Source organism: Halichoerus grypus, chromosome 7, assembly GCF_964656455.1.
Source record: "Halichoerus grypus chromosome 7, mHalGry1.hap1.1, whole genome shotgun sequence".
Taxonomy (NCBI): domain Eukaryota; kingdom Metazoa; phylum Chordata; class Mammalia; order Carnivora; family Phocidae; genus Halichoerus; species Halichoerus grypus.
The window spans coordinates 115,339,264-115,366,859 of NC_135718.1; the positions used below are offsets into that span (position 1 = coordinate 115,339,264).

Sequence of the window (27,596 nt, forward strand, 5' to 3'; positions counted from 1 at the left end):
ACTGATCTAGCCTGTCAACATTTGAAACCTGTTTCTCTCACCCAGTATATTTATCATAACTAAACCTCAAATGGATTTTTTCTTTTTTTTTATTATTATGTATGTTAATCACCATACATTACATCATTAGTTTTTGATGTAGTGTTCCATGATTCATTGTTTGTGTATAACACCCAGTGCTCCATTCAGTACGTGCCCTCTTTAATACCCATCACAGGCTAACCCATCCCCCCACCCACCTCCCCTCTAGAACCCTCAATTTGTTTCTCAGAGTCCGTAGTCTCTCATGGTTCATCTCCCCCTCCGATTCCCCCCGCCATTCTTCCCTTCCTGCTATCTTTTTCTTTCTTTCTTTTTTTTTAACATATAATGTATTATTTGTTTCAGAGGTACAGGTCTGTGATTCAACAGTCTTAAACAATTCACAGCGCTCACCATAGCACATACCCTCCCCAATGTCTATCACCCAGCCACCCCATGCCTCCCACCCCCCACCACTCCAGCAACCCTCAGTTTGTTTCCTGAGATTAAGAATTCCTCATATCAGTGAGATCATCTGATACATGTCTTTCTCTGATTGACTTATTTCGCTCAGCATAATACCCTCCAGTTCCATCCACGTTGTTGCAAATGGCAAGATTTCGTGTTCTTTGATGGCTGCATAATATTCCATTGTATATATATACCACATCTTCTTTATCCATTCATCTGTCGATGGACATCTTGGCTCTTTCCATAGTTTGGCTACTGTGGACACTGCTGCTGTAAACATCGGGGTGCATGTACCCCTTCGGATCCCTACATTTGTATCTTTGGGGTAAATACCCAGTAGTGCAGTGGCTGGGTCGTATGGTAGCTCTATTTTCAACTTTTTGAGGAACCTCCATACTGTTTTCCAGAGTGGCTGCACCAGCTTGCATTCCCACCAACAGTGTAGGAGGGTTCCCCTTTCTCCGCATCCCCGCCAACATCTGTTGTTTCCTGACTTGTTAATTTTTGCCACCTCAAGTGGATTTCTAAAACTTTAGCTTGAGAATTCTAAATTTCCAGCAAACGCTGCTGGTTTTCAGGGAGCTGCTACAGGCCAGACTTTGCTATATTGTAAAATAATGTAACTTTGAAAAATTCAAGGCATTTTATTTTTCCATTATAATGATAGTACCTGCTCATAGAATATATAGAAAAATAAAACAAAAACACTTCGTAGACATATATCTACTATTTACAATGTAGATTTTTTAAAAATATGTTTTCAGTATACCATATTTTCTTGTTTCACATAGTTGAGATCTTACTGTAAAAACATTTTTTATTCTTCCATTTTACACTGATAATATTGTGATGATTTTCTAAGTTATAAATACTTTATGACCAACATTTTAAATTGCTGCATAATAATCCGCTCAACAAATGTATTATTAACTTTTCCTATATTTGGGGGCATTAAATTATTAAATTGTTGCCAGTTTCTTGCTATTCTAGATAATACTAGAATAAACTCTTTTTTTCACAAAGCTTTTAAACTATTTGAAGTATTTTTTAAGATAGATTCTAGAAATGCTAAACCGAGGCAATGAACATTTTCTGAGTGTCATACTTATTTATGCTCTTACCAACAACGAATAAAGTGCCTATTTCATAGCACCTTCTGTGGAAAGGGAACTGTTCTGTGGACTTAGCAGTCTATAAAAATTTTCATTGTGAAAGTAGCGGGTAAGTATGAACAGAAATAATCATTTCTGGGATTTCTCTATTATATGTCTGATTATTTACCATACAAGGGGTTTAGAATAGAGCGGATTGAGGTATATTGAATTTTTACCGTATAGTATTAAAGAAACAGTAATGCAGTAAGCAAAACACCTTTCAGAAAAAGCAGCTTGGCTCTGATGTCTTACATACCTTATGTATGGTAGATCAGCTTAGAAAGTTAATTTTTTAAAATAAGCTACAGGGGCACCTGGGTGGCTCAGTCGGTTAAGCATCTGCCTTCGGCTCAGGTCATGATCCCAGGGTCCTGGGATCGAGCCCCGCATCGGGTTCCCTGCTCGGCGGGGAGCCTGCTTCTCCCTCTCTCTCTGCTGCTCCCCCTGCTTGTGCTCTATCCCTCTCTCTCTCTCAAATAAATAATAAAATCTTAAAAAAAAATAAAATAAAATAAAATAAAATAAAATAAAATAAAATAAAATAAGCTACAGCTTCCCAAAATATGCAGACTTGAAAAAGTACAGCAATCAACTGAGGAGAAGTAAAGATGAGTGTATAGTGCTGAGGCGTAAGATGACTCACTCTCTGAATGTGATATACAGTACGGTTAATAGGAATCCCACAAGCATGCTGTGTGTGAGGCTATAACCTCGGTTACCTGTTGTCTTTACCGCGAAAGGAGAAAAATGTAACCACGCTTCTCCCTACTTGTATTTATTTGTGTGGATTCCCCTTTTTCCTTTTCAGTATATTTGAGAAAACACGGATTTTGATGTCAGAAGAGCCTGGGGACCTTGGGCAAGTTATATATCATCTCTCTGAGCCTATTTTACTGAGCTTGGAAATGGGAATAATAACGTTTCTGTAATAGGGTTGTTGTGAGGGACTGAAAGAAATGTTTGTAAAGCTTTCAGCGTGCAATAGGTATTGTATTGTTTGTTCCTTTTTCTTTTCTTACTCTAATAACCCATAGCTATCTAGCACCCATAACTATCTAGCACCCTTTGGAAAGTTAAACATTTTAGATTAGTATTGGTTTCAAAAAGCTGAACAGTTACATTCTGCTTTTTATTTTTTTAACTGGTTTTCTAGAAAATCTTTTTTTGAACATATTCTATACTTCATTGCCCCCTTCTTAAATTATTGTACTATACCATGGGTATTTATAGATAGTGTGAAGCATAGGGCTAAACAGCTTCTCTTTACTGGTTGGCACGCAACCCAGCCCACTTTTGGCTGGCTGTTCTCTGTGGTCTAGAATGTCTGCAACTTGGCACCTCTGTCACAGCTTCTTATTTCTGCTCGCTGCGACTCCTGCTGCCCCCTTTCTTTCTCCTAATTACCAGTAGGCTCTGCGGGCCCTCTTACCATTTCTCTTCTCTACTCCTTGTTCTCCTTCACTTTTCACTTTCCAGGTCTCTTACTCTTCGTGTTGCGTCTCATAGTTTGTGGGCAAATTGGCCTTTCATTGCTTTCTCAAACTAGGTAGAAGAATCCTTCTGTCCAGGGAGCCAGCTGGTCACAACATGTTTAATGTGGTCCTTATCAGCATTTTTCCTCCGTACTGTGGGCCCTATTCCAAGGACTTGAGAATGCTAAAAAGCAAGTCCTTAGATTAGTGAGGTATAACTATATTTGGTTTTCTTGCAAGTCATTTATTTTTCTTTAGTCTTATTTAACTTTAATTTTATGCAGTTTTGTGCTAGATACGAGGGATGATGGTAATAGCGGTCTCATAAGTTAAAGTATGCCATGGTTCTTACCTTCGAAAGAGCAGGGGAACACATATTCACAAATAATACAAGGTAACACGGGGATGAGAGAGACAGTTTTAGTTAAGGATTAGGAAGGCTCAGGGTTCTAGCAAAAATTCTAACGAAGAGTGGCTGCCTTGGAGTCCAGTCTCAGAGTGGTGGGTGATGGTTTCAAGTCCCTTCAAGAGTCAGAACAGAGGGGCGCCTGGGTGGCTCAGTCGTTAAGCGTCTACCTTCAGCTCAGGTCATGGTCCCAGGGTCCTGGGATCAAGCCCCGCATCAGGCTCCCTGCTCCGCAGGAAGCCTGCTTCTCCCTCTCCCACTTCCCCTGCTTGTGTTCCCGCTCTCGCTGTGTCTCTCTCTGTCAAATAAATAAATAAAATCTTTAAAAAAAAAAAAAAAAGAGTCAGAACAGAGAAACAGTCCAGATGGAGGGGAGCTTTCATAATTCTCTCCCACTTTAAAGGTAATGGTAGAGAATCACTTAATGGGAACATGGACACATTTTTCCTTTTATGTGAGAGTCTGGGTCTTTAGATTTCTTGTATTATTTTGTCATTCATTTGTATTCCTTATGAATTTTTATTATTGATTTGGAAACAGAAAGGACGTGGGGTATAGTGGAGGGGTTGCACATTTCTATGCTTTTGTAGTCTGGATTTTACAAAAAGGCATGGCTGAATTTTTCTATACTCTAATATGTGATTTTGTTTATTTTAATTCAACTGAGTATTTTTATTTTACCCTAATGTATAATGCCTTACAAAGATTTCAAATGTATAACCAATTTTAATTTATTGGAATTGTTTTTGCTACTGTTTATAACAACTCCATATTTATTAAATTTGAACATTTCTTTTAAGCTAAAACAGAAAGGAAAGGCATAAATAACCATGACAAACAACCCTTTTCTGGTGTGGCCATTTGAAATGAAACAACCAAAAAATTTAATCAACTTAAATTTTAAAAAATTAGCCGATATAAGTTGTAAACCAGATGAGTAAAAGCTTTCACTTACTCATTCTTGACATTCAATTCCATTTATTCTTTGTAATATATTTTAAAACAGAATGTTTATAAAGACTAAGGTTTGGTTTCCTATATCCTTTTTGAAGTTACCAAGAAAAAAATGTTTGGAGTCATATTCTTGCTATACAAATTCCACTTAAAGATTTTATAAATATAAGATAATGTGTTTTATTAAAGCATTTTATAAATATAAGGTAATGTTTTTATAAATATTTTATATAAAATTTTTAAAGATTTTATAAATATAAGATAATGTGTTTTATTAAAGCATCATAATCATAGTAGAGTATTATAATATAGTTGATTTAAAATAATTATTAACTATGATTAAAAACTGAATAGCCTTTATATTAGTCATTCATTACCATCGAGTTCATTGATTGAACATTTCTTAAGTGCTTATAATGTACTAGGCATACAAAAGATGAATAAAAGAAGAATTTGCATTTGGGTCCCTAAAGACTGTTATTTGATTAGCAAGTAATTTAAAATAATCATCTTTGTTTCAGCCAGAAACCTATTCTTTAGACATATCAAGGTACTTAGACATACAAACAACTCAGAATTGAGGAAAATTCTTGATGTCTTTTTAAAGCCTATTCCTTTCTCTAGTACTCTTGGAAGACAGGAAAGGTAATAGAATTAGAAGACAAGCTGGTTGTCCTCCTGTCTTTCTATTCCCAACTTGCCAATCAGTTCTGTGATTGGAGTCATGGTTCTTATGTTCATGTCCTTGCTTTAATTGATTTCTGGGTGGACATGCTCTCTGTCGAAAGATCAAAAATCTCAACATTTTACGTTAAACACTGGAACACTTCAGCCCACAGCATGTGAACTCAAAAGCCCTGAATTAGACATGGTGATCTGAGGAACATAGCAAACCAGAAATAGATGGGAGATAACCCTACCATGCTTGTAATTGTGAAGAGCCATTTACAAGTAGCTATGATTTTAATTGTTTTGATCAGGTGTTTTTTTTTTTAAAGATTTTATTTATTTATTTGAGAGAGACAGAGAGCGAGAGAGAACATGGGCAGGGTAGAGGGCAGAGGGAGAAGCAAGCTCTCGGTGAGCAGGGAGCCCAACGTGGGGCTCAAATCTCAGGACCCCGAGATCATGACCCCAGCCAAAGGCAGATGCTTAACTGACTGAGCCTCCCAGGCGCCCCTGGTTTGATCAGTTTTTATAAGAGCTAAGTAATAATTATCACTGAAAAATGTTTGTAAACATATAGATAGTATTCAGGTTCAGAGAAAATACAAATGAATAGTAACATTTTCTGGACTCTGAGAAACAAACTGAGGGTTCTAGAGGGGAGGGGTGTGGGGGGATGGCTTAGGCTGGTGATGGGTATTAAAGAGGGCACGTTCTGCATGGAGCACTGGGTGTTATACACAAACAATGAATCATGGAACACTACATCAAAAACTAATGATGTAATGTATGGTGATTAACATAACATAATAAAAAAAAAGTTAATAGATGTAAGACATTTTGTAAAGATGCAAATAAGTATAAAGAAAAAGATTTTAGTCATCTTTAAATTCAACCTTGAGATAACGCCTTATCACTTTTGATGCTTTTCTTATCTTTTTTCCTATAGGTAGATAACACATTTTAAAAATAAACATGGGATCATTCTGTCCATAGTTTTTTTTTTTTTTAAGATTTTATTTATTTATTTGACAGAGAGAGACACAGCGAGAGAGGGGACACAAGCAGGGGGAGTGGGAGAGGGAGAAGCAGGCTTCCCGCTGAGCAGGGAGCCCGATGCGGGGTCATGACCTGAGCCGAAGGCAGACGCTTAACGACTGAGCCACCCAGGCGCCCCTCATCCTGTCCATAGTTTTTAACCTACTTTATTTATCATGAATATCTTCTCTTATCCATAGATAGTCTTTAACATAATTGCTGATGGCTGCCTAGTGTCCTGTCACGCAGGTGTATCATACTGTACCCATGGCACTGGTAAGATGCTCGGGTTGTTCCCTTTTGCAGTATATTAGCAAGAATGCAAACTCCATGAGCACAGAGACTATAACTAGTTTATGTATCATTGTGGCCCTCATATGGAGGCTTTCAGAAAATAGGTGCTTAATTCTCCTACCCTTCCTTGTCTATACCTGTGCAGCTAAACATGCCAGGAGAAAAATACACAACTGTGCTCACTTTAGAGTTATGATCATTAATCTCAAGTGCTGCCCAGCATTCACACTACATTTCCTTACTTCATTAACTCTTCCATTCTGCTAGATAACTCTCATTAACTCTTCTCTCCTTAAAATCCAAACATCTCCTTCCTCATCCTCACTTTCTGCTGATGACCTTTCTTCCCATTTAACTGAGGAAACATGCATCATTTAAAAAAAAACTTCCAAAAGTTCTCACTGTCATATCTACCCACCTCCCTGCATCTGTGCTTATGTAGACCTCCTTCCGTCCTATGAGCATGTATGAACTTACAGACCTCCATCCCTCCTGTGAGTATGTATGAACTATCTGTGCTCCAAAAGCCAGGCCCTCTCTTAGGTACGATCCCATCCTACTCAAGGATCTTACTCCGCATATCCTTTTTTGCATTATCAGTCTTCCCTCTTTTCTGTATAAATTCCATGAGCATGTTACAGATATGCTACTATCTCTACCCCATTTCATTCATGGCAAAATTCCATGAAAGAGTTGTTTATGCTCTTAACTCCTCCTTTCCCATTATCTCTTGGACCCACTTGAAGTAGATGTTCACTTCCACCCTTCTTCTGGTTCTTATCAGGAAAACCACTAACTTCCACTTTGTTAAATCCAATGATTACTTTTCAGTTCTTACCATACCTGACCTATCAGCAGCATTTGGCACAATTGATTACTCCTTCTCAAAATACTTTATATTCTCTTATGTTTCAGGACATTACACTCATCTGATTTTCTTACTACCTTACTGGCCTTCTCAGTTCCTTTGGCTCATTCCTCTCAGTAGTTCCTTTTCAGTTCCTTTGGTTGCCCCTTTTCCTATCCTCTTGTTTTGGGAGGCCCTAGAGCTCAAACTTTGGATCTCTTTTTCTCTCTGTACCCAATTCTTTGGTGATCTTATCCAGTCTCTGGGCTTTAAGTATATGCTCATGACTCTAGAACTTATATGTCCAGCCCATACCTCTCTCCTTCAGACATATCTCTAACTGCCTACATGACATCTCTCTTAGATGTCTGATAGACATCCCACACTTAATGTGTCCAAAACCAGACTCCTGATCTTACCCATGAAACCTCCTTTGCCCCAAGTCTTTCCCATCTTAGTTAATGGCAATTACGTCCTTGTTGCTCAGGCCAAATTCTTGGTGAAATCCTTAACTTCTCTCTTCTTGCATGAACACCCAATCTGTCAGCAAATCCTGTCCCTTCTATCTTCATAATATGACCAGAATCTGACCACTTCTCACCTTGCCTTCTGCTAACACTTTGGCCCAAGTCCCCCTCATTTCTTACCCAGCTGGTTAAAATAAGCTTCCTGTCTGGTCTTCCCATTTCCCTTCAGTCTATTCTCAACCTAGCAGCCAGGGTAATCCTCTTAGCTCATAAGTGAAGTCAAGTTACTCCTCTGCTTAAAACCCTCCAGTGACCTCTTATTGAATTCACAATAAAAGCTAGAATCCTTATAATGGCCTACAAGGCCCTATGCCATCTGGCCCTCTGTTACCTCTCACACCTCATTTCCTGTTACTGATCTAACTTGCTCCGTCCACTGCTGTCACACACTGGCCCCTTTTTAGTTCCTGAAACATGCCAGCACAGGACCATTTCAGGGCCTTTGTACTTGCTCATCTTGCTCCCTCTATTGCTTTCCCCCCAGATATTCATACAGCTTGTTCTTTCACCATTTTCAGGTTTTTCACCACCACCACCCCCCATAATTTTTCCAGTAAGGCCTGTGTTGACTACCTTATTTTAAACTGAAATCCATCCTACCCTGCCTTCAGCATCCTCTGTCTTTTCCTGCTTTATTTTTCTCTACATCATGTATTATCATCTAACATATTGTGTATTTTACTTCCTTAGTTTATTTTCTGTATCCCCTCTTCCAAAACTAGGATGGAGATTTTTGTCTGTTTTTATTTCCTGCACTTAGAACAGTGCCTGGCACATAATAGGTTCTCAGTAAATATCTGTTAATGAATGAATGTAAGCAACAACATCCTTGGCAGATAAATATTTGTACAGATCCATGATTCATTTATTCATTCACTCAGTAAAATGATTGAGTTCTTACTGTGTGCCAGATACTGTCCTAGGTACTAGGGATAAACAGTCAAAAAGTCAGACAAGGATCCTATCCTTATAGAGCCCATAATCCAATGAAGAGACAGATAAATGTGTTTTTAAACTATAAATTGTAATAAGTGCTGTGAAAGAAACAACCAGGGAATTGAACTGAAGAATAACAACAGTAGTGAAGGAAGACTTTCTCTACATGGATGAAAGAGAGGCTGGGACTTGAAGGATGAGGAAGGATCCAGCCACGTGGAGAGCAGGAAGAACAGCATTTATGAGATCAGATTAGAAAGTTAGTCAGGACTAACATGCAGAAGAATGAAACTCGACCATTCTCTAACACCATACACAAAGATAAACTCAAAGTGGATGCAAGACCTCAATGTGAGACAGGAATCCATCAAAATCCTAGAGGAGAACATAGGCAGTAACATCTTTGACATCGCCCACAGCAACTTTTTTCAAGATACATCTCCAAAAGCTAGTGAAACAAAAGCAAAAATGAACTTTTGGGACTTCATCAAGATAAAAAGCTTCTGCACAGCAAACAGTCAACAAAACAAAGAGGCAACCCACAGAATGGGAGAAGATATTTGCAAATGACACTACTGATAAAGGGCTGGTATCCAAGATCTATAAAGAACTTCTCAAACTCAACACCCAAAAAACAAATAATCAAGTCAAAAAGTGGGCAGAAGATATGAAAAGACACTTCTCTGAAGAAGACATACAAATGGCTAACAGACACATGAAAAAATGTTCATCATCATTAGCCATCAGGGAAATCCAAATCAAGACCACATTGAGATACCACCTTACACCAGTTAAAATGGCAAAAATGGACAGGGAAAGAAACAACAAATGTTGGAGAGGTTGTGGAGAAAGGGGAACCCTCTTACACTGTTGGTGGGAATGCAAGTTGGTACAGCCACTTTGGAAAACAGTGTGGAGATTCCTCAAAAATTTAAAAATAGAGCTACCCTATGACCCAGCAATTGCACTCCTGGGTATTTACCCCAAAGACACAGATGTAGTGAAAAGAAGGGCCATATGCACCCCAATGTTCATAGCAGCAATGTCCGCAATAGCCAAACTGTGGAAAGAGCCGAGATGCCCTTCAACAGATGAATGGATAAAGAAGATGTGGTCCATATATACAATGGAATATGATTCAGCCATCAGAAGGGATGAATACCCAACTTTTACATCAACATGGATGGGACTGGAGGAGATTATGCTAAGTGAAATAAGTCAAGCAGAGAAAGTCAATTATCATATGGTTTCACTTATTTGTGGAACATAAGGAATAGCATGGAGGACATTAGGAGAAGGAAGGGAAAAATGAGGGGGGGGAAAATTGGAGGGAGAGATGAACCATGAGAGACTATGGACTCTGAGAAACAAACAGGGTTTTAGAGGGGAGGGGTGAGGGGGGATTGGTTAGCCCGGTGATGGGTATTAAGGAGGGCACGTACTGCATGGAGCACTGGGTGTTATACACAAACAATGAATCATGGAACACTACATCAAAAACTAATGATATATTGTATGGTGACTAACATAACATAATAAAATTAAAAAAAAAAGAAAAAGTTAGGCAGGACTAAAGTATGCAGGGTTTCCTAGGCCCAGTGGTTCTCAAAGTAGGGAATGGGAACCCCTGGGAGTCCTGATCTTTTCAAAACTATATTCATAACAACGGTAAGACAGTATTTGACCTTTTTTACACTCACTCACTCATGAGCATGCAGTGGCATTTTCCAGAGGCCTCGTGACATGGTATCATTATAGACTGAATGCTGAATGAGATATGAATGTCCAGTTATTTTCTATTTAGTCAGGCATTAAGGAGATTTGCAAAAATGTAAAACACTGTCACTCTTCTCACTATGTTTTCTTCTTTTTCAGAAAATATATTCTCACTTAAAAAATTAAGTTACTTCTGGGGCACCCAGGTGGCTCAGTCAGTTAAGCGTCCAACTCTCGATTTCAGCTCAGGTCATGATCTCAGGGTCTTGAGAGTCTCTCTTTCCCTCTGCACCTCCCCCCACCTGCTCGTATTCCCTCTCTAAAAATTAAAAATAAATAAAATAAAAATAAAAAATTTAGTTACTTCTAGTAAAAAGTAATGATTTTTAAATTTCTCAATTTTAATTTCTAATATGGTAGATATTGACAGATTTAAACCACATAAACAAAAAAGTCTTTAAAGTCCTCAGTAATTTTGAAGGCTTACTATACAAGGGCCTTGAGACCAGAAAGTTTAAGAAATAGGTCATGGTAAGAGTTTTTTACTTTATTCTAAGAGCAATGGAAACCTACTGAGGGATGTTAAACCAAGGTGGTGATGAGATCTAATTTAACTTTTGAAAAGGTCACTCTCTCTGCTGTGTGAGGAATAGACCGCAGTGGGTCAGCAGTGGGAGGAGGCAGGAGCACAAATATGAAGGCACTGCATTAGTCCCGGTAAGAAGTGATGGAGGACTGGACCGAAGTGGAGCATTAGTTTGCTAGAATTGCCATAATAAAGTGCTACAGACCAGGTGGCTTAAAAAAATAGGAATTTATTGTTAGTAGGGCCATTCTTCTTCTGAAACCTACGGGGGAGAATCCTTCCTTGCCTCTCCAAGCTTCTAGTGTTTGCCAGCAATGCTTGGCCTTCCTTGGTGTATATAGATGCGTAACTCCAGCCTCTTTCTGAATAAGATCAGTCTGGGGCGCTGGGAATTGGGACTTCAACATATGATGGGGGTGGGTAGGCCATGAGGATGAAGAGGAATGAAGATGTGTATTTTGGAAGTAGAACCAGAAGGAATTGCTGATTGATTAGCTATATAAAGATAAGGAAAAGAGAAGGCAAGGATGGACCTCACATTTCTGGCTTGAGAAGCTAGATAAACAGTAGACCCAAAAGACATGTCATTTATTAACATGAACACTTGCAGATGGGACCATGTTTCTCAGGGGATAAATTTCCAGAAGTAGAGTTGCTAGGCCCCCATTTTCTTAAGTATGCTCATGCATTTATTCTTCCAGATATGCTTTAGCATTACTAGTATTGTTTTAGCATTATTTAGTATTATCCTATCAGATCCTCCTGATTTAAACACCAGATATAATAAAACTGTAGCCCAATCCACCTAGGTATTCAAAGAATTTAGGCAAAAAGAAAATAAAAATAGGAAGGGAGAACACATGCCCTGAAAGAAGTTCTCATGGTCAAAGTGACATAGTAAGAGTTGACCAAGTCCTTTGAGATCCAAAAAGTATTTCAAATTAAACTTCTCGATGGGAATTCTGGCTGTATTTAGTACCATATGGTGATACTTACTACAGTTTCCCCTGCTGGATGAAAAGCTGGCCTCAGGTAAAAATGTCTAAGTTCCCTAAGGAACCTGATGAGGTGAAAGATGTCAATTCTATTACTAGGCAACATCACATATAAAAATGAACTTCTGACTGGTAAATTACACCTGGACTGGTAGGAACTGCAATGGAGTGATAAATATTTGATGGGGGCACTGCACTTTGGACTGTCCTGAGTTTCATATAATTGGCGTATCCATTGTGGGACCCTAGAAGCTGTTGTTACAAGATACAGCGCCTCCTATAAAGCAGCAGGGCTTCTAAGTCTGGGTAGATTCCACATCCGCTTGTATGGATTTCTTCTCTCACCTGAGCTGTATCTCCTAGAGAAAAGATAACTTCTGGATGGCTAGGCAAGCTGTCCCGTGAATTACTGCGAGGCCTCCATCTGACACTGCCCTGCTGGCAAGTTCTGAATGGTTTCTGTCTGCAGTCCTGAATACACCGATGCCAGGTGTGCTCAGGGTAGCTTTAGGAGTCTGAATCTTAGGTGAACCTAAGAGGACCACCTTGTGGACGCGGCAGATACATTATCCGTTCCCTGGTTTCAGCCACTCACTCATACTGTGCCTCTTTTACTCCAGTCCCTCTCTCTAGCACTTTCCCTAACAATCTGAAGTTAGTGCAGTCATCTCAGCTTCAGTTCCGAAAACAGACCTGTTCTCGAGAACATTTGTGTAGATGTGAGTCCGCACATTTGCCTTAAGAGGGATGAGTAATCAGTACACTCTGCCTTTGATTGCTCTCCTCTCAGTCATTTTCTTGTCACGTTCCACGATTTTGTGGAGGATTAGACAAGTGTCCAGAGACAGAAAAAAAGCAAGTCAAATAGTGACATCTGACTTCTCCAGAGGCTCGTTAACCCATCATCCTCAGGTCTCTAGGAAGTGACTTTCAAGCTCCACATGTGGGGGCCCCTTCTGGTGACGGTGCTGGCAACTGGTGCCAAGTGTTCAGGGGCTCCAAGTTGGTCCCCTTCTCAGCCAGAGCTTTCTGTTTGCCTCAATTACTTGCCACTCCAGATTCCCTGCGAACAAACCTTCCAGAGTGTAAAAAATACACATACAGTGAAAATCACTGACCGAGAGAATGTAGCCCAACACTCAAGGTAAAATAAACAGATCTGTGACAAAGCTTACTACAGATCATGTTGTAAGACCATCCTAGTCCATCACTCAGACTGTTTTGTAATTTTAGACACCACTTGAAGAACTTACTGATCTGATTACCAGCCCTCAGCAGAAGTAGACAGTTTTAGGAGTTTAGGCATGTTGTCAGTAATAAAGAATATTTGATAATCCTGTGACGAGGAAAAGCTGTAAAAAAAAAAAAAAAGACTAAAGTAAAAATCAACGAAAAGCAAAAGTAGTCTGGGGTCATTTAATGGAAGACAAATAACTTTCTATACCTTCATGTCCTATGAAGGCATCATTTATATTATAGCATGTATAATAAATGATGTTTTTTCACTAATTTGAAAAGATATATGCACCGCTTTGTTTACTGCAGCATTATTTACAATAGCTGTGATAGGGAAACAACTTAAGTGTCCATCGATACATACATAGATAAAGAAGATGTGGTATATATGTGTAGTGGAATATTATTTAGCCATGAGAAAGAAGGAAATCCTGCCAAATGCAACAACAGGGATGGACCTAGAGGATATTACACTATGTGAAATAAGTCAGACAGAGAAAGATAAATACCATATGATTTCACTCATGTGTGGAATCTAAAAAAACAAGTGAAGAAACAAAACAAACAGATGTATAGATACAGAGAACAAGCTGATGGTTGCCAGAGGGGAGAGAGGTTGGGGAGAATGAGTGAACTAGGTAAAGGGGATTAAGAGGTACAGACTTCTGGTTTTAAAATAAATAAGTCACAGGGATGAAAAGTGCAGCATGAAGAATAGTCAATAATATTGTAATAGCATTGTGTGGTGACTGCACTTCATTTGTGATAAACATTCATAATGTATATAAATATCGAATCACTATTCTCTACACCTGAAACTGATATTATGTATCAACTATGCTTAAGTTTCTTAAAAAACAGGATGTTTTTGTTTACTCATATTCCCAGATGTTTACTTGCTGCCAGACATCGAGGGCCATTATCCATTTATAATGATAACTCTGATTCAAGAGAAGGTTAACTTACTTCCATGTTCTCCATGCAGAGTGATAAGGAGAAGTAAGATACTTTAGAAGGTTTATAGGGGTGGTGTTTTTATTTTTATTTATTTTTATTTTTTTAAAGTCAATTAACATATATTATTGGTTTCAGAGGTACAGGTCTGTGATTCATCAGTCTTACATAACACCCAGTGCTCATTACATCACATGTCCTCCCCAGTGCCCGTCACCCAGTTACCCCATCCCCTTACTCCCTCCCCTCCAGCAGCCCTCAGTTTGTTTCCTATGGTTAAAAGTCTCTCATGGTTTGTCTCCCTCTCTGATTTCATCTTGTTTTATTTTTTCCTCTCTTCTAGGGGTGGTGGTTTTAATGTTTGTATGCTCAAAGGGTAATATTCCAATTATTTGAAAAACCTCCTGACAGGTTTTACACTCTGTAAAGATACCAGTTACATGAAGTATTATTGTACCTACTTTTTTTTCCCCCAAGGAAGAAAGGAGTAGGCCTATAACCTTCAAGTGAAGATTTAATTCATGTATCTAGAAAAATTCTTAGAAAAATAATCATAAAATACATTTTCAAAATTCTAAATTGTGAGATTACTTTTAATCATATTCTATTACAGAGTCACAGATCTCATAAGGAGAGAGGCAGTACATTCCAGGCTTAGAAATAATATAAAAATTACCCAAAATTAAATTACTAATTAATAATTTTTATCACTACTTCTAATTTTTCACAACTAATTTTCTTGTGTGCCTCCCTTATCATGCATTCACTTGAAATACTATTTTTAAAATAAAATTCATATTTTAAATATCAAATTACTGGATAAGAACAAAATCTCTCATTAGCCACATGGGAAAATCCATCCCCTCTGTGTAGCTCTGTTATTATGGTTTTAATGGTTCATGCTGCCTTACTACTGTATCTTTAGAACTAATATTGGTAGAGATGATAGATCAAGTCTGAATTGAATTAGAGTATCAATATCACTATGGTCACAAAAATAGAAATCCAGTAATACTCAGAATTTTCTGCTCACAGAGAACATCTAGGAAGCATGTTATTTCTGTGCCTGTAAATTTACATCTTTTTTTTATTGCATTCCCTATGCTGTACTTTTCATCTCCATGACTTATTTTTTTTTATAACTGGAAGTTTATACCCCTTAATCTTCCTTATCTGTTTCACATGTTCCCCTCCCTTCTGGCAACCATCAGTTCTCCGTATTTAAGAGTCTGGTTTTTTGTTTGTTTCTTTGCTTGCTTGTTTGTTTTGTTTTTTAGATTCCACATATAAGTGAAATCATATTGTATCTGTCTTTCTTTGATTTATTTCACTTAGCATAATACCCTCTAGCTCCATCCATGTTGTCACAAATGGCAAGATCTCATTCTTTTTATGGCTGAGTAATATTCCCTAGTATGTATGTATGCATGTATGTACGTATGTATATACTATATCTTCTTTATCCATTCATCTGTCAATGGACACATGAGTTGCTTCCCTATCTTGGCTTCTATAAATAATGTTGCAAAAACACAGGGGTGCATATATCTTTTCAAATCAGTGTTTTCATTTTCTTTGGGTAAATACTAGTAGTGGTATTACTGGATCATGTGGTATTTCTATTTTTAATTTTTTGAGGAACTCCATCCATACTGTTTTCCACAGGGGCCACACCAATTTACATTTCCACCAACAGTGCATGAGGGTTCCTTTTTCTCCACATCTTTGTCAACACTTGTTATTTCTTGTCTTTTTTATTCTAGCCATTCTGACAGGTGTAAGATGATATCTTATTTTGGGGTTTTTAAATTTTTTTAATTTATTTTTATTTTTTGTTTTATATTTTTTAGAGAGAGAGAGATTGTGAGCAGGGGCAGAGGGAGAGGGAGAGAATCTTAAGCAGACTCTGTGCTGAGTGCAGAACCTGACGTGGGGCTCGATCTCACAACCCTGAGATCATGACCTGAGCCAGAATCAAGAGTTGGATGTTTAACCTACTGAGCCACCCAGACACCCCTTATTGTGGTTTTTGATTTGCATTTTCCTGATGATCAGTGACGTTGAGCATCTTTTTCATGTGTCTGTTGGCCATCTGTATGTCTTTTCCAAAGGTCCTCTGTCCATTTTAATTGGATTATTTGTTTTCAGGGGATTGAGTTGTATAAGTTCTTTTAAAAAACAAAACAAAACAAAACAAAAAAAAAACTACTCTTTTATTTTCCAACAAAGGGTTGGGGTTTTTTTGTTTATTTGTTTTTGAGTACAGTTGACACACAATGTTACATTAGTTTCAGGTGTACAAGATAGTGATTCAGCTTCTCTGTATGTTATTCTATGCTCACCACAAGTGTAGCTGCCATCTGTCTGCCACCTACAATGATATAACAATGTCATTGACTATATTCCCTATACTGTACCTTTTATTCCTGTCTTATTCATTCCATAACTTTGTTTTTCGGATATTAATCCCTTATTGGATATATCATTTGCAAATATCTTCTCCTAATTCAGTAGGTTGCCACTTCATTTTGTAGATGGTTTCCTTTCCTGTGTAGAAGCTTTTTATTTTGATGTAGTCCCAGTAGTTTGTTTTTGCCTTTGTTTCCCTTGCCTCAGGAGACCTATCTAGAGAAATATTGCTAAGGCTGATGTCAGAGAAATTACTGCCTGTGTTTTCCTCTGGGAGTTTTATGGTTTCAGGTCTCACATTTAGTTGTTTAGCCCATTTTGTTTATTTTTATTTATGGTGTAAGAAAGCGGTCCAGTTTCATTCTTTTGCATGTAGCTGTCCAGTTTTCCCAGCACCATTTATCAAAGACTATTGTATATTCTTGCCTCCTTTGTCAGAGATTAATTGACCATATAAGCATGAGTTTATGTCTGGGCTCTCTATTCTGTTCCTCTGATCTATGTGTCTGTTTTTGTGCCACTCCCATACTGTTTTGGTTACTACAGCTTTGTAGTATATCTTGAAATCTGGGATTATGATACCTTCAGCTTTGTTCTCCTTTCTGAAGATTGCTTTGGCTCTTCAGGCTTTTTTGTAGTTCCATACAAATTTTAGAATTATTTGGTCTCATTCTGTAAAAAAAAAAAAAAAAATGCTATTAGTATTTTGATAAGGATTGCATTGAATCTGTAGATTGCTTTGAGTAGTATAGACATTTTAACAATATTGGTTCTTCCAGTCCATGAACATGGAATATCTTTTCATTTGTTTGTGTTATCCTCAATTTCTTTCATCAGTGTTTTATGGTTTTCAGAGTATAGATCTTTCACCTCCTTGGTTAAGTTTATTCCTAGGTATTTTATCCTTTTGGTACAATTATTAATGGGATTGCTTTCTTAATTTCTCTTTGTGCTGCTTCATTATTAGTGTATAGAAATGCAACAGATTTATATATATTTTGTATCGTGCAACTTTACTGAATTCATTTATCAGTTCTAATAGTTTTTGGTAGAGTCTTTATGTTTTTCTTTTTTTTTTTTTTTAAGATTTTATTTATTTATTTGAGAGAGAGAGAATGAGAGACAGAGAGCACAAGAGGGAAGAGGGTCAGAGGGAGAAGCAGACCCCCCGCTGAGTAGGGAGCCCGATGCGGGACTCGATCCTGGGACTCCAGTATCATGACCTGAGCCGAAGGCAGTCGCTTAACCAACTGAGCCACCCAGGCGCCTGAGTCTTTATGTTTTTCTATATATAGTGTTGTATCATCTGCAAATAGTGACAGTTTCACTTTTTCCTTACCGGTTTGGATGTTTTTTATTTCTCTTTCTTGTCTGATTGCCGCAGCTAGGACTTCTAGTACTATGTTGAATAAAATGGTGAACATGGACCTCTTTGTCTTATTCCAGATCTTAGAGGAAAAGCTATCAGTTTTTCACCATTGAATATGATGTTAGCTGTAAATATGTTAGAAATATGGCTCTTAATTCAATTTGATAAACTGCTTTTAACAGTAGGAAAAAAATCAACTTGGCTATAGAGTTTTATGCACAGGAAACAGTAGTGTTATCAGTGGCTTAATGTTAAAGGGATAAAATAAATAAAGTTTCCTGTATATCAGTTCTGAACAAAATATTTAATATTTTCATTAATACTTCATTTGGTAAAATTAAATATATTTCTTATATTTGATAGGGTACCCAATCTGGAGATAGAAGAAAACTAAGTCCTTAAACAAATAATTAATAAAATGGAGACATGATCAAAATAAAGTAAGAAAAGATTAGTGCAGAATACATGTGGGGAGAGAAATAATCTGTATAAATTCAGGAGAGACCAATTTGCTGCGTGCACGTATAGAAGAAAAAGAATCTAGAAATCAAACTGAATATAGTAATCATTTAGCACTTAGTTAACTGTAAACTGAGTCTCCTGTTCATCATTGTTTAGTCCCTCATTGCATGACAATACTGATGTTATACTTTACACTACAGGAATTATGTGGAGATTTTTTTTAATTCAGGTAAAAGAAAAAAGGTAGGTCAAGAAATTAAAGAATAAACGAATGAGGAAAGATTAAAGTAATACTTTCATTCTCTCATTTCATGAACATTTATTGAGCATACACTATATGCAAGATACTGTGATAGGCACTGGGTAAAAGACATAGTACTTGCCTGCAAGAAGTTTACCATCTTAGTGAAGAGACAGGTAAGTACATATAGTATGCTCTGCCCAGTAGTAGAAAAAGGGGCACCTAACCCCACCTGAGGAGTTGGGGAAGTTTCCTGAAGAAGCTGAACTGTGTCTTAAAGGTTAAAGGATTTCCTTTTCCTACAAGATTCCAGACTAAATAATCTGAAAATTCTCCCACCACAGAACACCCAGCAATGCAAAATAAAATATAACAAGCATCCCTTTAAATACATAGCAGAGCTTATAAAAAAGCAAGGTAATTCTCCAACGGCTCAAACAAACACAGCTAAGAAACAAAATTGTAAGTCTTAAAACTTTAAAAAACCCAAAGCTTTAAAAAGAAAGTGGTAAGTTTAAACCAACACTGGGCTGCCCTGAAAGGATTTGCCGGTCTCAATACCAATGAGATAGAGATCTGAAAGAACACCCAGCTACCATCAGGGAAAAGGTAGACTAAAATAATCTGCCCACCAATGCAAAGTTAACGTGGAGAGTTTGTCTTGGCCTGAGTTCCAGGCCCAGGGGTGGGAGAAAGGTTTGCCCTTTTAAAATTTACACCAACTTGGGGTGCCTGGGTGGCTCAGTCATTAAGCGTCTGCCTTCGGCTCAGATCATGATCCCAGGGTCCTGGGATCGAGCCCCGCATCGGGCTCCCTGCTCCATGGGAAGCCTGCTTCTCCCTCTCCCACTCCCCCTGCTTGTGTTCCCTCTCTCGTTGTATCTCTCTCTGTCAAATAAATAATAAAAATCTTTAAAAAAAAAAATTTATACCAACTAATTGTTCAAAATCCTCAAGCTAAGAAATTAACATAGACACTGATAGTATCTTTGTGGTACCCGGCAGAAACAAAAGCAAAATCATTCTGGAGGGACAGACCCTCAATCCAGTGAACACAGCACAGAATTTTTCGTACTTAAAACCCCACTTAGAAAAAGAAAATCAAAGCTGTTAGCATCACAATTCTGGATTTCAAGCTGTATTACAAAGCTGTAAACATCAAGACAGTATGGTACTGGCACAAAAACAGACACATAGATCAGTGGAACAGAATAGAGAACCCAGAAATGGACCCTCAACTCTGTGGTCAACTAATCTGGGACAAAGCAGGAAAGAATATCCAGTGGAAAAAAGACACTCGCTTCAACAAATGGTGTTGGGAAAATTGGACAGCCACATGCAGAAGAATGAAACCGGACCATTTCCTTACACCATACACAAAAATAGACTCAAAATGGATAAAAGACCTAAGTGTGAGACAGGAATCCATCAAAATCCTAGAGGAGAACACAGGCAGCAACCTCTTTGACCTCGGCCGCAGCAACTTCTTGCTAGACACGTCTCCAAAGGCAAGGAAAACAAAAGCAAAAATGAACTATTGGGACTTCATCAAGATAAAAAGCTTTTGCACAGCAAAGGAAACCGTCAACAAAACCAAAAGACAACCTACAAAATGGGAGAAGATATTTGCAAATGTCTTATCACATAAAGGGCTAGTATCCAAGATCTATAAAGAACTTACCGAACTCAACCCCAAAAAAACAAATAATCCAGTCAAAAAATGGGCAGAAGACATGAACAGACATGTCTCCAAAGAAGACATACAAATGGCCAACAGACACATGAAAAAATGCTCCACATCACTTGGCATCAGGGAAATACAAATTAAAACCACAATGAGATACCACCTGACGCCAGTCAGAATGGCTAAAATTAACAAGTCAGGAAACAACATATGTTGGCGAGGATGCGGAGAAAGGGGAACCCTCTTACACTGTTGGTGGGAATGCCAGCTGACGCAGCCACTCTGGAAAACAGTATGGAGGTTCCTCAAAAAGTTGAAAATAGAGCTACTCTAAGACCCAGCAATTACACTACTAGGTATTTACCCAAAAAATTCAAACAGTGATCTGAAGGGGCACCTGTACCCCAGTGTTTATAGCAGCAATGTCCACAATAGCCAAACTATGGAAAGAGCCCAGATGTCCATTGACAGATGAATGGATAAAGAAGAGGTGGTGTGTGTGTGTATATATATATATATACACACACACAATGGGATGTTACTCAGCCATCAGAAAAAAATGAAATCTTTTTTTTTTTTAAAGAAGTTTTTATTTATTCATTTGAGACAGAGAGATACAGAGAGAGAGAACAGGAGCAGTGGGGAGTGGAAGAGGGAGAAGCAGACTCCCTGCTGAGCAGGGAGCCCTACATGGGGCTCAATCCCAGGACCTGGAGATCATGACCTGAGCCTAAGGCACACACTTAACCATCTGAGCCACCCAGGCGCCCCAGAAAAAAATGAAATCTTACCATTTGCAATGACATGGATGGAACTAGAGGGTATTATGCTAAGCAAATTAAGTCAGTCAGTGAAAGACAATTACCATGTGATTTCACGCATATGTGGAATTTAAGAAACAAAACAGAGGATGAGAGGAGAAGGGAGGGAAAAATAAAATAAGACGAAATCAGAGAGGGAGACAAACCATTAGAGATTCTTAACTACAGGAAATAAACTGAGGGTTGCTGGAGGGGAGATGGGTGGGGGGATGGGGTAACTGGGTGATGGGCATTGAGGAGGGCACATGATGTGATGAACACTGAGTGTTATATGCAACTGATGAATCACTGAACTCTACCTCTGAAACTAATAACACACTATATCATAATTAATTGAATTTAAATAAAATTAAATTTAAAAAATAAATGGAAAAAAAAGAAAAGAGAAAATGCCACCCAGAGCCCCCCCCACAAAAAATCCACTTAAAATAAACTTACAGTCCGAAATTATAAAGTACACAGGAATCAATCAACAATAAGCAGATCTCAGGCAGCACAACAAACATCACATGTAGCCATCACCCATCTCTTCCCCGATCTCAAATAAATATAGGGACTATAAAATAAGTCTATTTTAAATGCTCAAATATGTCAAAGTTGCATTTTAAAACATGAGAAAAGAGCAAGATAGTATCTATAAAAGATCAGAAGATGGTTTTCAAGCAGAGGGAAGAGTATTTACAGTTGTGGGAGTCCAAACAGGTCTTATTGGGAGCTGGCAGTCACCAAAATGGGAGGAGGAATTGGGAGGAAGACTCAGGTCATAAATCGCTTTGCATTCTATGTTAGGACTCTTATTTGCAAGTGACAAAAAGATCAACATTTGTCTAGGGAGTATTTTGTTGTTGGCTCACCTAACCAAGAAGGGCAAGGATATAGTTGGAATGATAGGAATCAGAGACTCATTTTCTCTCCATCTCTGACCACTACATTTCTTTGTGAATACTTCATTCTTTCCTACTGCAGACGTTTTCTCCAAGAGGTGGAGAATGTTGCCACTTGCAGTTTTGGCTCATATCGTTTGCTCGTGCTTTTTTTTTTTTTTTTTAATTTGCTTTTCTTTAATTGTGGTAAAATACAATAGAAAATAAATCATTTTAACCAAGTGTATAGTGCAGTGGCGTAAACACATTCACATTGTGCAGCCATGACCACTATCTACCTCCAGAACTTTTTCACCATCCCAAACTGAAACTCTGTCCCCATTAACAAAGCTCCCCATTCCTTCCTTCCCCGAGCCCCTGGTAACCACTCTTCTATTTTTCTGTCTTTGTGAATTTGACTACTCTAAGTACTTCATGTAAGTGAAAAGAACACAATATTTGTCCGTGTCTGCCTTATTTCACTATACCATTTTTCTATTGATTATAGAGGAAAGAACCTTCTCTGTACACATGCTTCCATCCCCCTAGTTCCATATTTCAAAATCCTGAGCAAAAACTCTGATTGGCTTGGCTTGGCTTTTCAGACCAGGACAACGATGGATGCTATGGTTTGCTCCGCTTGGGTTACATGGCTGCCCTAGAATCTTCCCCAGTTCTCTGTGTAAACATACCTTCTCATAGAGTCCTTCTTTGTCCTCTCTATCTAAAACAGTACCCCGCATCACTCTAGACCCTTATTCTGCTTTGTTGTTGTTTTTTTTTCCAGAGCACATCACTGCCTGTTATTAAATATACTCATTTGCTTATTACTTCCCCTACCAATAGAATGTAAGATTTATAACATGAGGGACCTTTTCTCTCTTACTCACCTCTGTGTTTCCAGTCCCTAGAATAGTAACTGGGACATAATAGGAGCTCAGTAAATATTTTTAATTAACTAGAAATTGGGCTGGAGATGCAAATTTAGTATTCATTGGTAAAAGTGATTAAAAGAAATTGTTTCCAGGGATGCCTGGGTGGCTCAGTTGGTTAAGCGTCTGCCTTTGGCTCAGGTTATGATCCTGGGGTCCTGGGATCGAGTCCCACATTGGGCTCCTTGCTCAGCAGGGAGCCTGCTTCTCCCTCTGCCTACCACTCCCCCTGCTTGTGCTCTCTCTCTCTGATAAATAAATAAAATCTTTAAAAAAAATTGTTTCCACCTCCCTAATGAAGATAAACAAATAGAAATTAAAACTGGGGCACCTGGTGGCTCAGTCCATTAAACATCTGGACTCTTGATCTCAGCTCAGGTCTTGATCTCAGGGTCATGAGTTAAAGCCCCGCATTGGGCTCCATGCTGGGTGTGGAGCCTGCTTTAAAAAAAGGAGGGAAGGAAGGGAGGGAGGGAGGGAGGAAGGGAGGGAGGGAGGTTAAAAGAAACTGAACTTTGAATATATATATATATATATATATATATATATATATATATATATATAGTGATTAAAGAAGAAAGTTATGCACAAATAGGAAGAGAACTACACTTCCTAAAGATAGGTAATTGTGGAAAATACAGCTTTGCATGATGGATGCATAAGTCCAAAATTGCAATAGATTAAGCCCTTTCTGAAACTGCTTTCTATTGCTGAACATTTAAACCATAAACACGAATGTATAAACTGATCACTTGCATGCATGTGAATGTATAAGCACATATAGACACACTACATACACTTTTTCTGATTAACATTGGAAATGGGCAAAGTAGATATGAGTCTAAAGCTGTAATGGGCACTTCTTGTTATTTCTAAATTGTTTTTGGTTGTAGCCAGGCAAGTCAGAATACTCTGGAGTGCAACATCCCATTGTTGTGCTGCCCACCATAAACATCACTTGGAACCTGTTTACTGTGTAGCTGCCTCTGTTCCATTCCCCTACCTGTCCTTAACCTCCAGAGCAGGGCAAGGCAAAGGGGAGCAGGGAGCAAGGTGGGGGCTATATTAAAAAAGACAAAAAAGAAACGGGCATTTTGTAACATATATGATTGTTGAATCACTAAGTATAGTACACTTGAAACTAATACATTGTATGTCAACTATACTTCAATTAAAATTTTTTTTAAAGGAGACAAAAATATTTTATCTTCCTGACTTCTTAGTGTTGCTTTCCATCTTTTACTTCCCTTAGAGTTTACTATCCTAATGATCCTCTATGGGCATCCCAGACTTAACCACTGTTACACTTCAGCCAAGTCTGCCCTACTCCCAAGGTCCCTCAGAATTACTTCTTTCAGATCTCCACTCACTTCCTCACACCTCACCCCCAAATCCAACAAGAATTCCTATTCTCTGGTAGGAAAGCAGTTTAATTAAGCTATATTGCCTCAGGGTTGTCTCCCTACCCCCCCAAATGTCACCCCTGTAAACTTTCTCTAGGTGTTTAAAAGCCCTTAAGGAATGACTTTTTCTTACTACTTGTCTGAATCAGAAAAGAAGTTTCCTATGGCAGGAAACTTCCTAGGGGATTAAAGAGAGAGAACCATAGCCAGAAGTTCTGGGAATCAACCCCCACATTCAACTTCTAAGAAGTGAGGAAAGTAGATATGGTGTGCCCAGGAATAGTTGATTAGGTCATAATATCACCCTTTCCCACTTATTCACAATAATTAAGCATTTATTTTTAATTACCAGGATCACAATAGTGGCTATGCATATTACTAAGTGAATATCAAATTAACTACTAAATTCTACTTCTTACTTGTACTTAATCCTGATTTATTTGTTGCTTATTAATATGATCACCTGCTCTCAACTTAAGAGGCAGCATTGCTAAAAGGTACTTATGTGTGCTATAATTAGTATATATAGTTAGAATATCTTGGTTTTAAAAGAATAAAAAAATTAACTGAGCTATTAGAGTTATCTGTGAGAACTTTTAAGTTTCTTAACTTCTAGGACTTTGTGTGCTTTGAAATCATGTTTCTTTATGATATTTGATCTGGTAATATTTGATAATATCATGAGCCTGGAATTTGTGACCATTTGAAAGGGGATTAAAAAGCTACTAACTTTTTTTTATATTTTATTTATTTATGAGACAGAGAGCGCAAGCATAAGTGGAGGGATGGGCAAAAGCAGAGGCAGAGGGGGAGGGAGAAGCAGACTCCCCACCGAGCAGGGAGCCCGACGTGGGGCTCCATCCCAGGACTCTGGGATCATGACCTGAGCCGAAGGCAGACACTTAACTGACTGAGCCACCCAGGCGCCCCAAAAGCTATTAACTTCTATGAAAAATCACAGACTTCTTAGATAAATTTGGCTATAAACTTAGAAAAAACATTAAAATACTAACCAAGATAAAGGATATACAGTGTCAGGGGTTTTTTTTGCCTCTAATTGGTAATCAGACGGCCACACGTTAAGAGGTTCCCTTTGGTTTAGTACCTGCAGGCTGGTTTTCCTGGGACTCTGCTGTAGCATGTGTACACAAGTTGCCATTCAGCAGCCTCCTGTTCTCTACAGTAGAGCTTGCTCAGACGTTACTGGAGGCTCAAAGAACTGTTTCTGATAAACCTGTAGAGCTTTGGTATATCAGATATATTTGCTATAGCTTATGTACTTTCATACTTTTGCAATAACGTAGACTTCTAAAATGTGTTATTTGTTTCTTTTACAGGATAATGAAGGTCAGACAGCTCTACATTATGGTAAGATGTTTCCAAATTATTAATAATCATATTAGAAAGTTTTCTCTATTTGTTTATTTCAGCTTTGTCCAACCCTGTGTAGTGCTTAGAAAAATGCCTGGTCAGTTGGTGCAGCCACTGTGGAAAACAGTATGGAGGCTCCTCAAAAAATTAAAAATAGAATTACCATTTGATCCAGTAATTCCACTACTGTATATTTACCCAAAGAAAACAAAAACACTAATTCAAAAAAATATGCACCCCTATGTGTATTGCAGCATTATTTATAATCACCAAGATATGGAAGCAACCCAAGTGTCCATTGATAGATGAATAGATAAAGAAGATAAATGGATAAAATAGACATATATACACATATACACTAGGAAATACTGCTCAGCCACAAAAGAAGAATGAAATCTTGCTATTTGCAGCAACACGGATGAACCTAAAGGGTATAATGCTAAGTGAAATAAGTCAGTCAGAGAAAGACAAATGCCACATGATTTCACTCATTTAAGGAATTAAGAATTTAGGAAACAAACGAACAAAGGAAAAAAGAGACAGACTCTTGTACAGAGAACCAGGGGCACCTGGGTGCCTCAGTCGGTTGTGTCTGACTCTTGATCTCAGCTCAGGTCTTGATCTCAGGGTTGTGAGTTCAAGCCCCATGTTGGGCTCCATGCTAGGCTTAGAGCCTGCTTTAAAAAAAAACAGAGAACAAACTGGTGGTTGCCAGAGGGGAGGTGGGGGGGGCGTGGGGGTTGGTGAAATGGGTAAAGGAGATTAAGGCTATACTTATCTTGATGAACACTTGAGAAATGTATAGTATTATTGAACCATTATATTGTATATCTGGAACTAGTATAACACTGTTGTTAATTATACTTGAATTTTAAGAAATAATATAAAAACAAATTTGAAAAGGAAAATGGTCACTAGCAGAAATACAGTCATTTTTGTTTAAAAATAGATTAATAACCTCTATAGTTGGAGATATGTTAAAATTCTTATGGGAACATTCATAGTAAATTGAGCCTTTCAATACCATCAGCAGAAATGGAGGCTCCTCCAGTCCCCCTTTGAAAATTCATTATTTCATTCTTGTTACTGTCAGTGACAACTGAGATGCTAATCATTGTCACTGTACGAGCTCCAGTCTCTTCTACAGGAAATACTTTCTTGATGTAATTGAAGCAAAGAAAAATAGGTTTGATTTTTTAACTCATTTCACTTACTAACTGATTAGCTTAGTTGAGTAATCTTCACTTAACTAATCTATAAAATAGAGGATAATCTGTAAGATGGACATAGTGTGGCTCTTAAAGAATACTGGATAAATTCAGTGAGATAAAAATACTGAAGTATTTTGTAAATAAAGCACTTAGTAAAGTATCCTTACTTTTATTCTAATTGGGTGTGAATGTGGTTGAGTAAAAGACAACCATCAATATTTAAATCAGATTAAGGATCAACTACCTTCAGACTTTGGGAGACAGGATACATTACGCTCTTTTGCCAGTTTTGGCCATCCTGGACCACCATTCAGTAATAAATGACCCGGATGCCCCAGATGTCCACTGCTTATTAGCATTTGCTTGGATGTCAGAAACCTCACTAAGTTGTCCAGGAGTCTAAACTATTGGGCTAGCTGTTGATGCTAACTATGTTTATCAGCCCAGTAATGAAGATTAAATATCACCAAATGCATGCCCCAACTCATCTATGAGTTTAGCTAGTATAATGTGGGTACCAAGACCAGCAAAAAAAGGAAAATTGTGAGTCAGTCTCA

General features: G+C 38.1%; 1 protein-coding gene across 2 annotated transcripts in view; it reads left to right on the forward strand.

The window, feature by feature from the left end:
• Positions 1 to 27,596, forward strand: part of ACBD6 (acyl-CoA binding domain containing 6) — a 214,957-nt gene that overhangs the window by 167,413 nt on the left and 19,948 nt on the right. For both annotated transcript variants that reach the window (XR_013449867.1, XM_078078105.1), the window contains one exon: positions 25,795 to 25,825. Coding sequence is in view for 1 of the 2 variants with exons in the window: in XM_078078105.1 (XP_077934231.1) it covers positions 25,795 to 25,825 (31 nt within the window). In the remaining variant the exon portion in view is untranslated. The remainder of the gene's footprint in view (positions 1 to 25,794; positions 25,826 to 27,596) is intronic.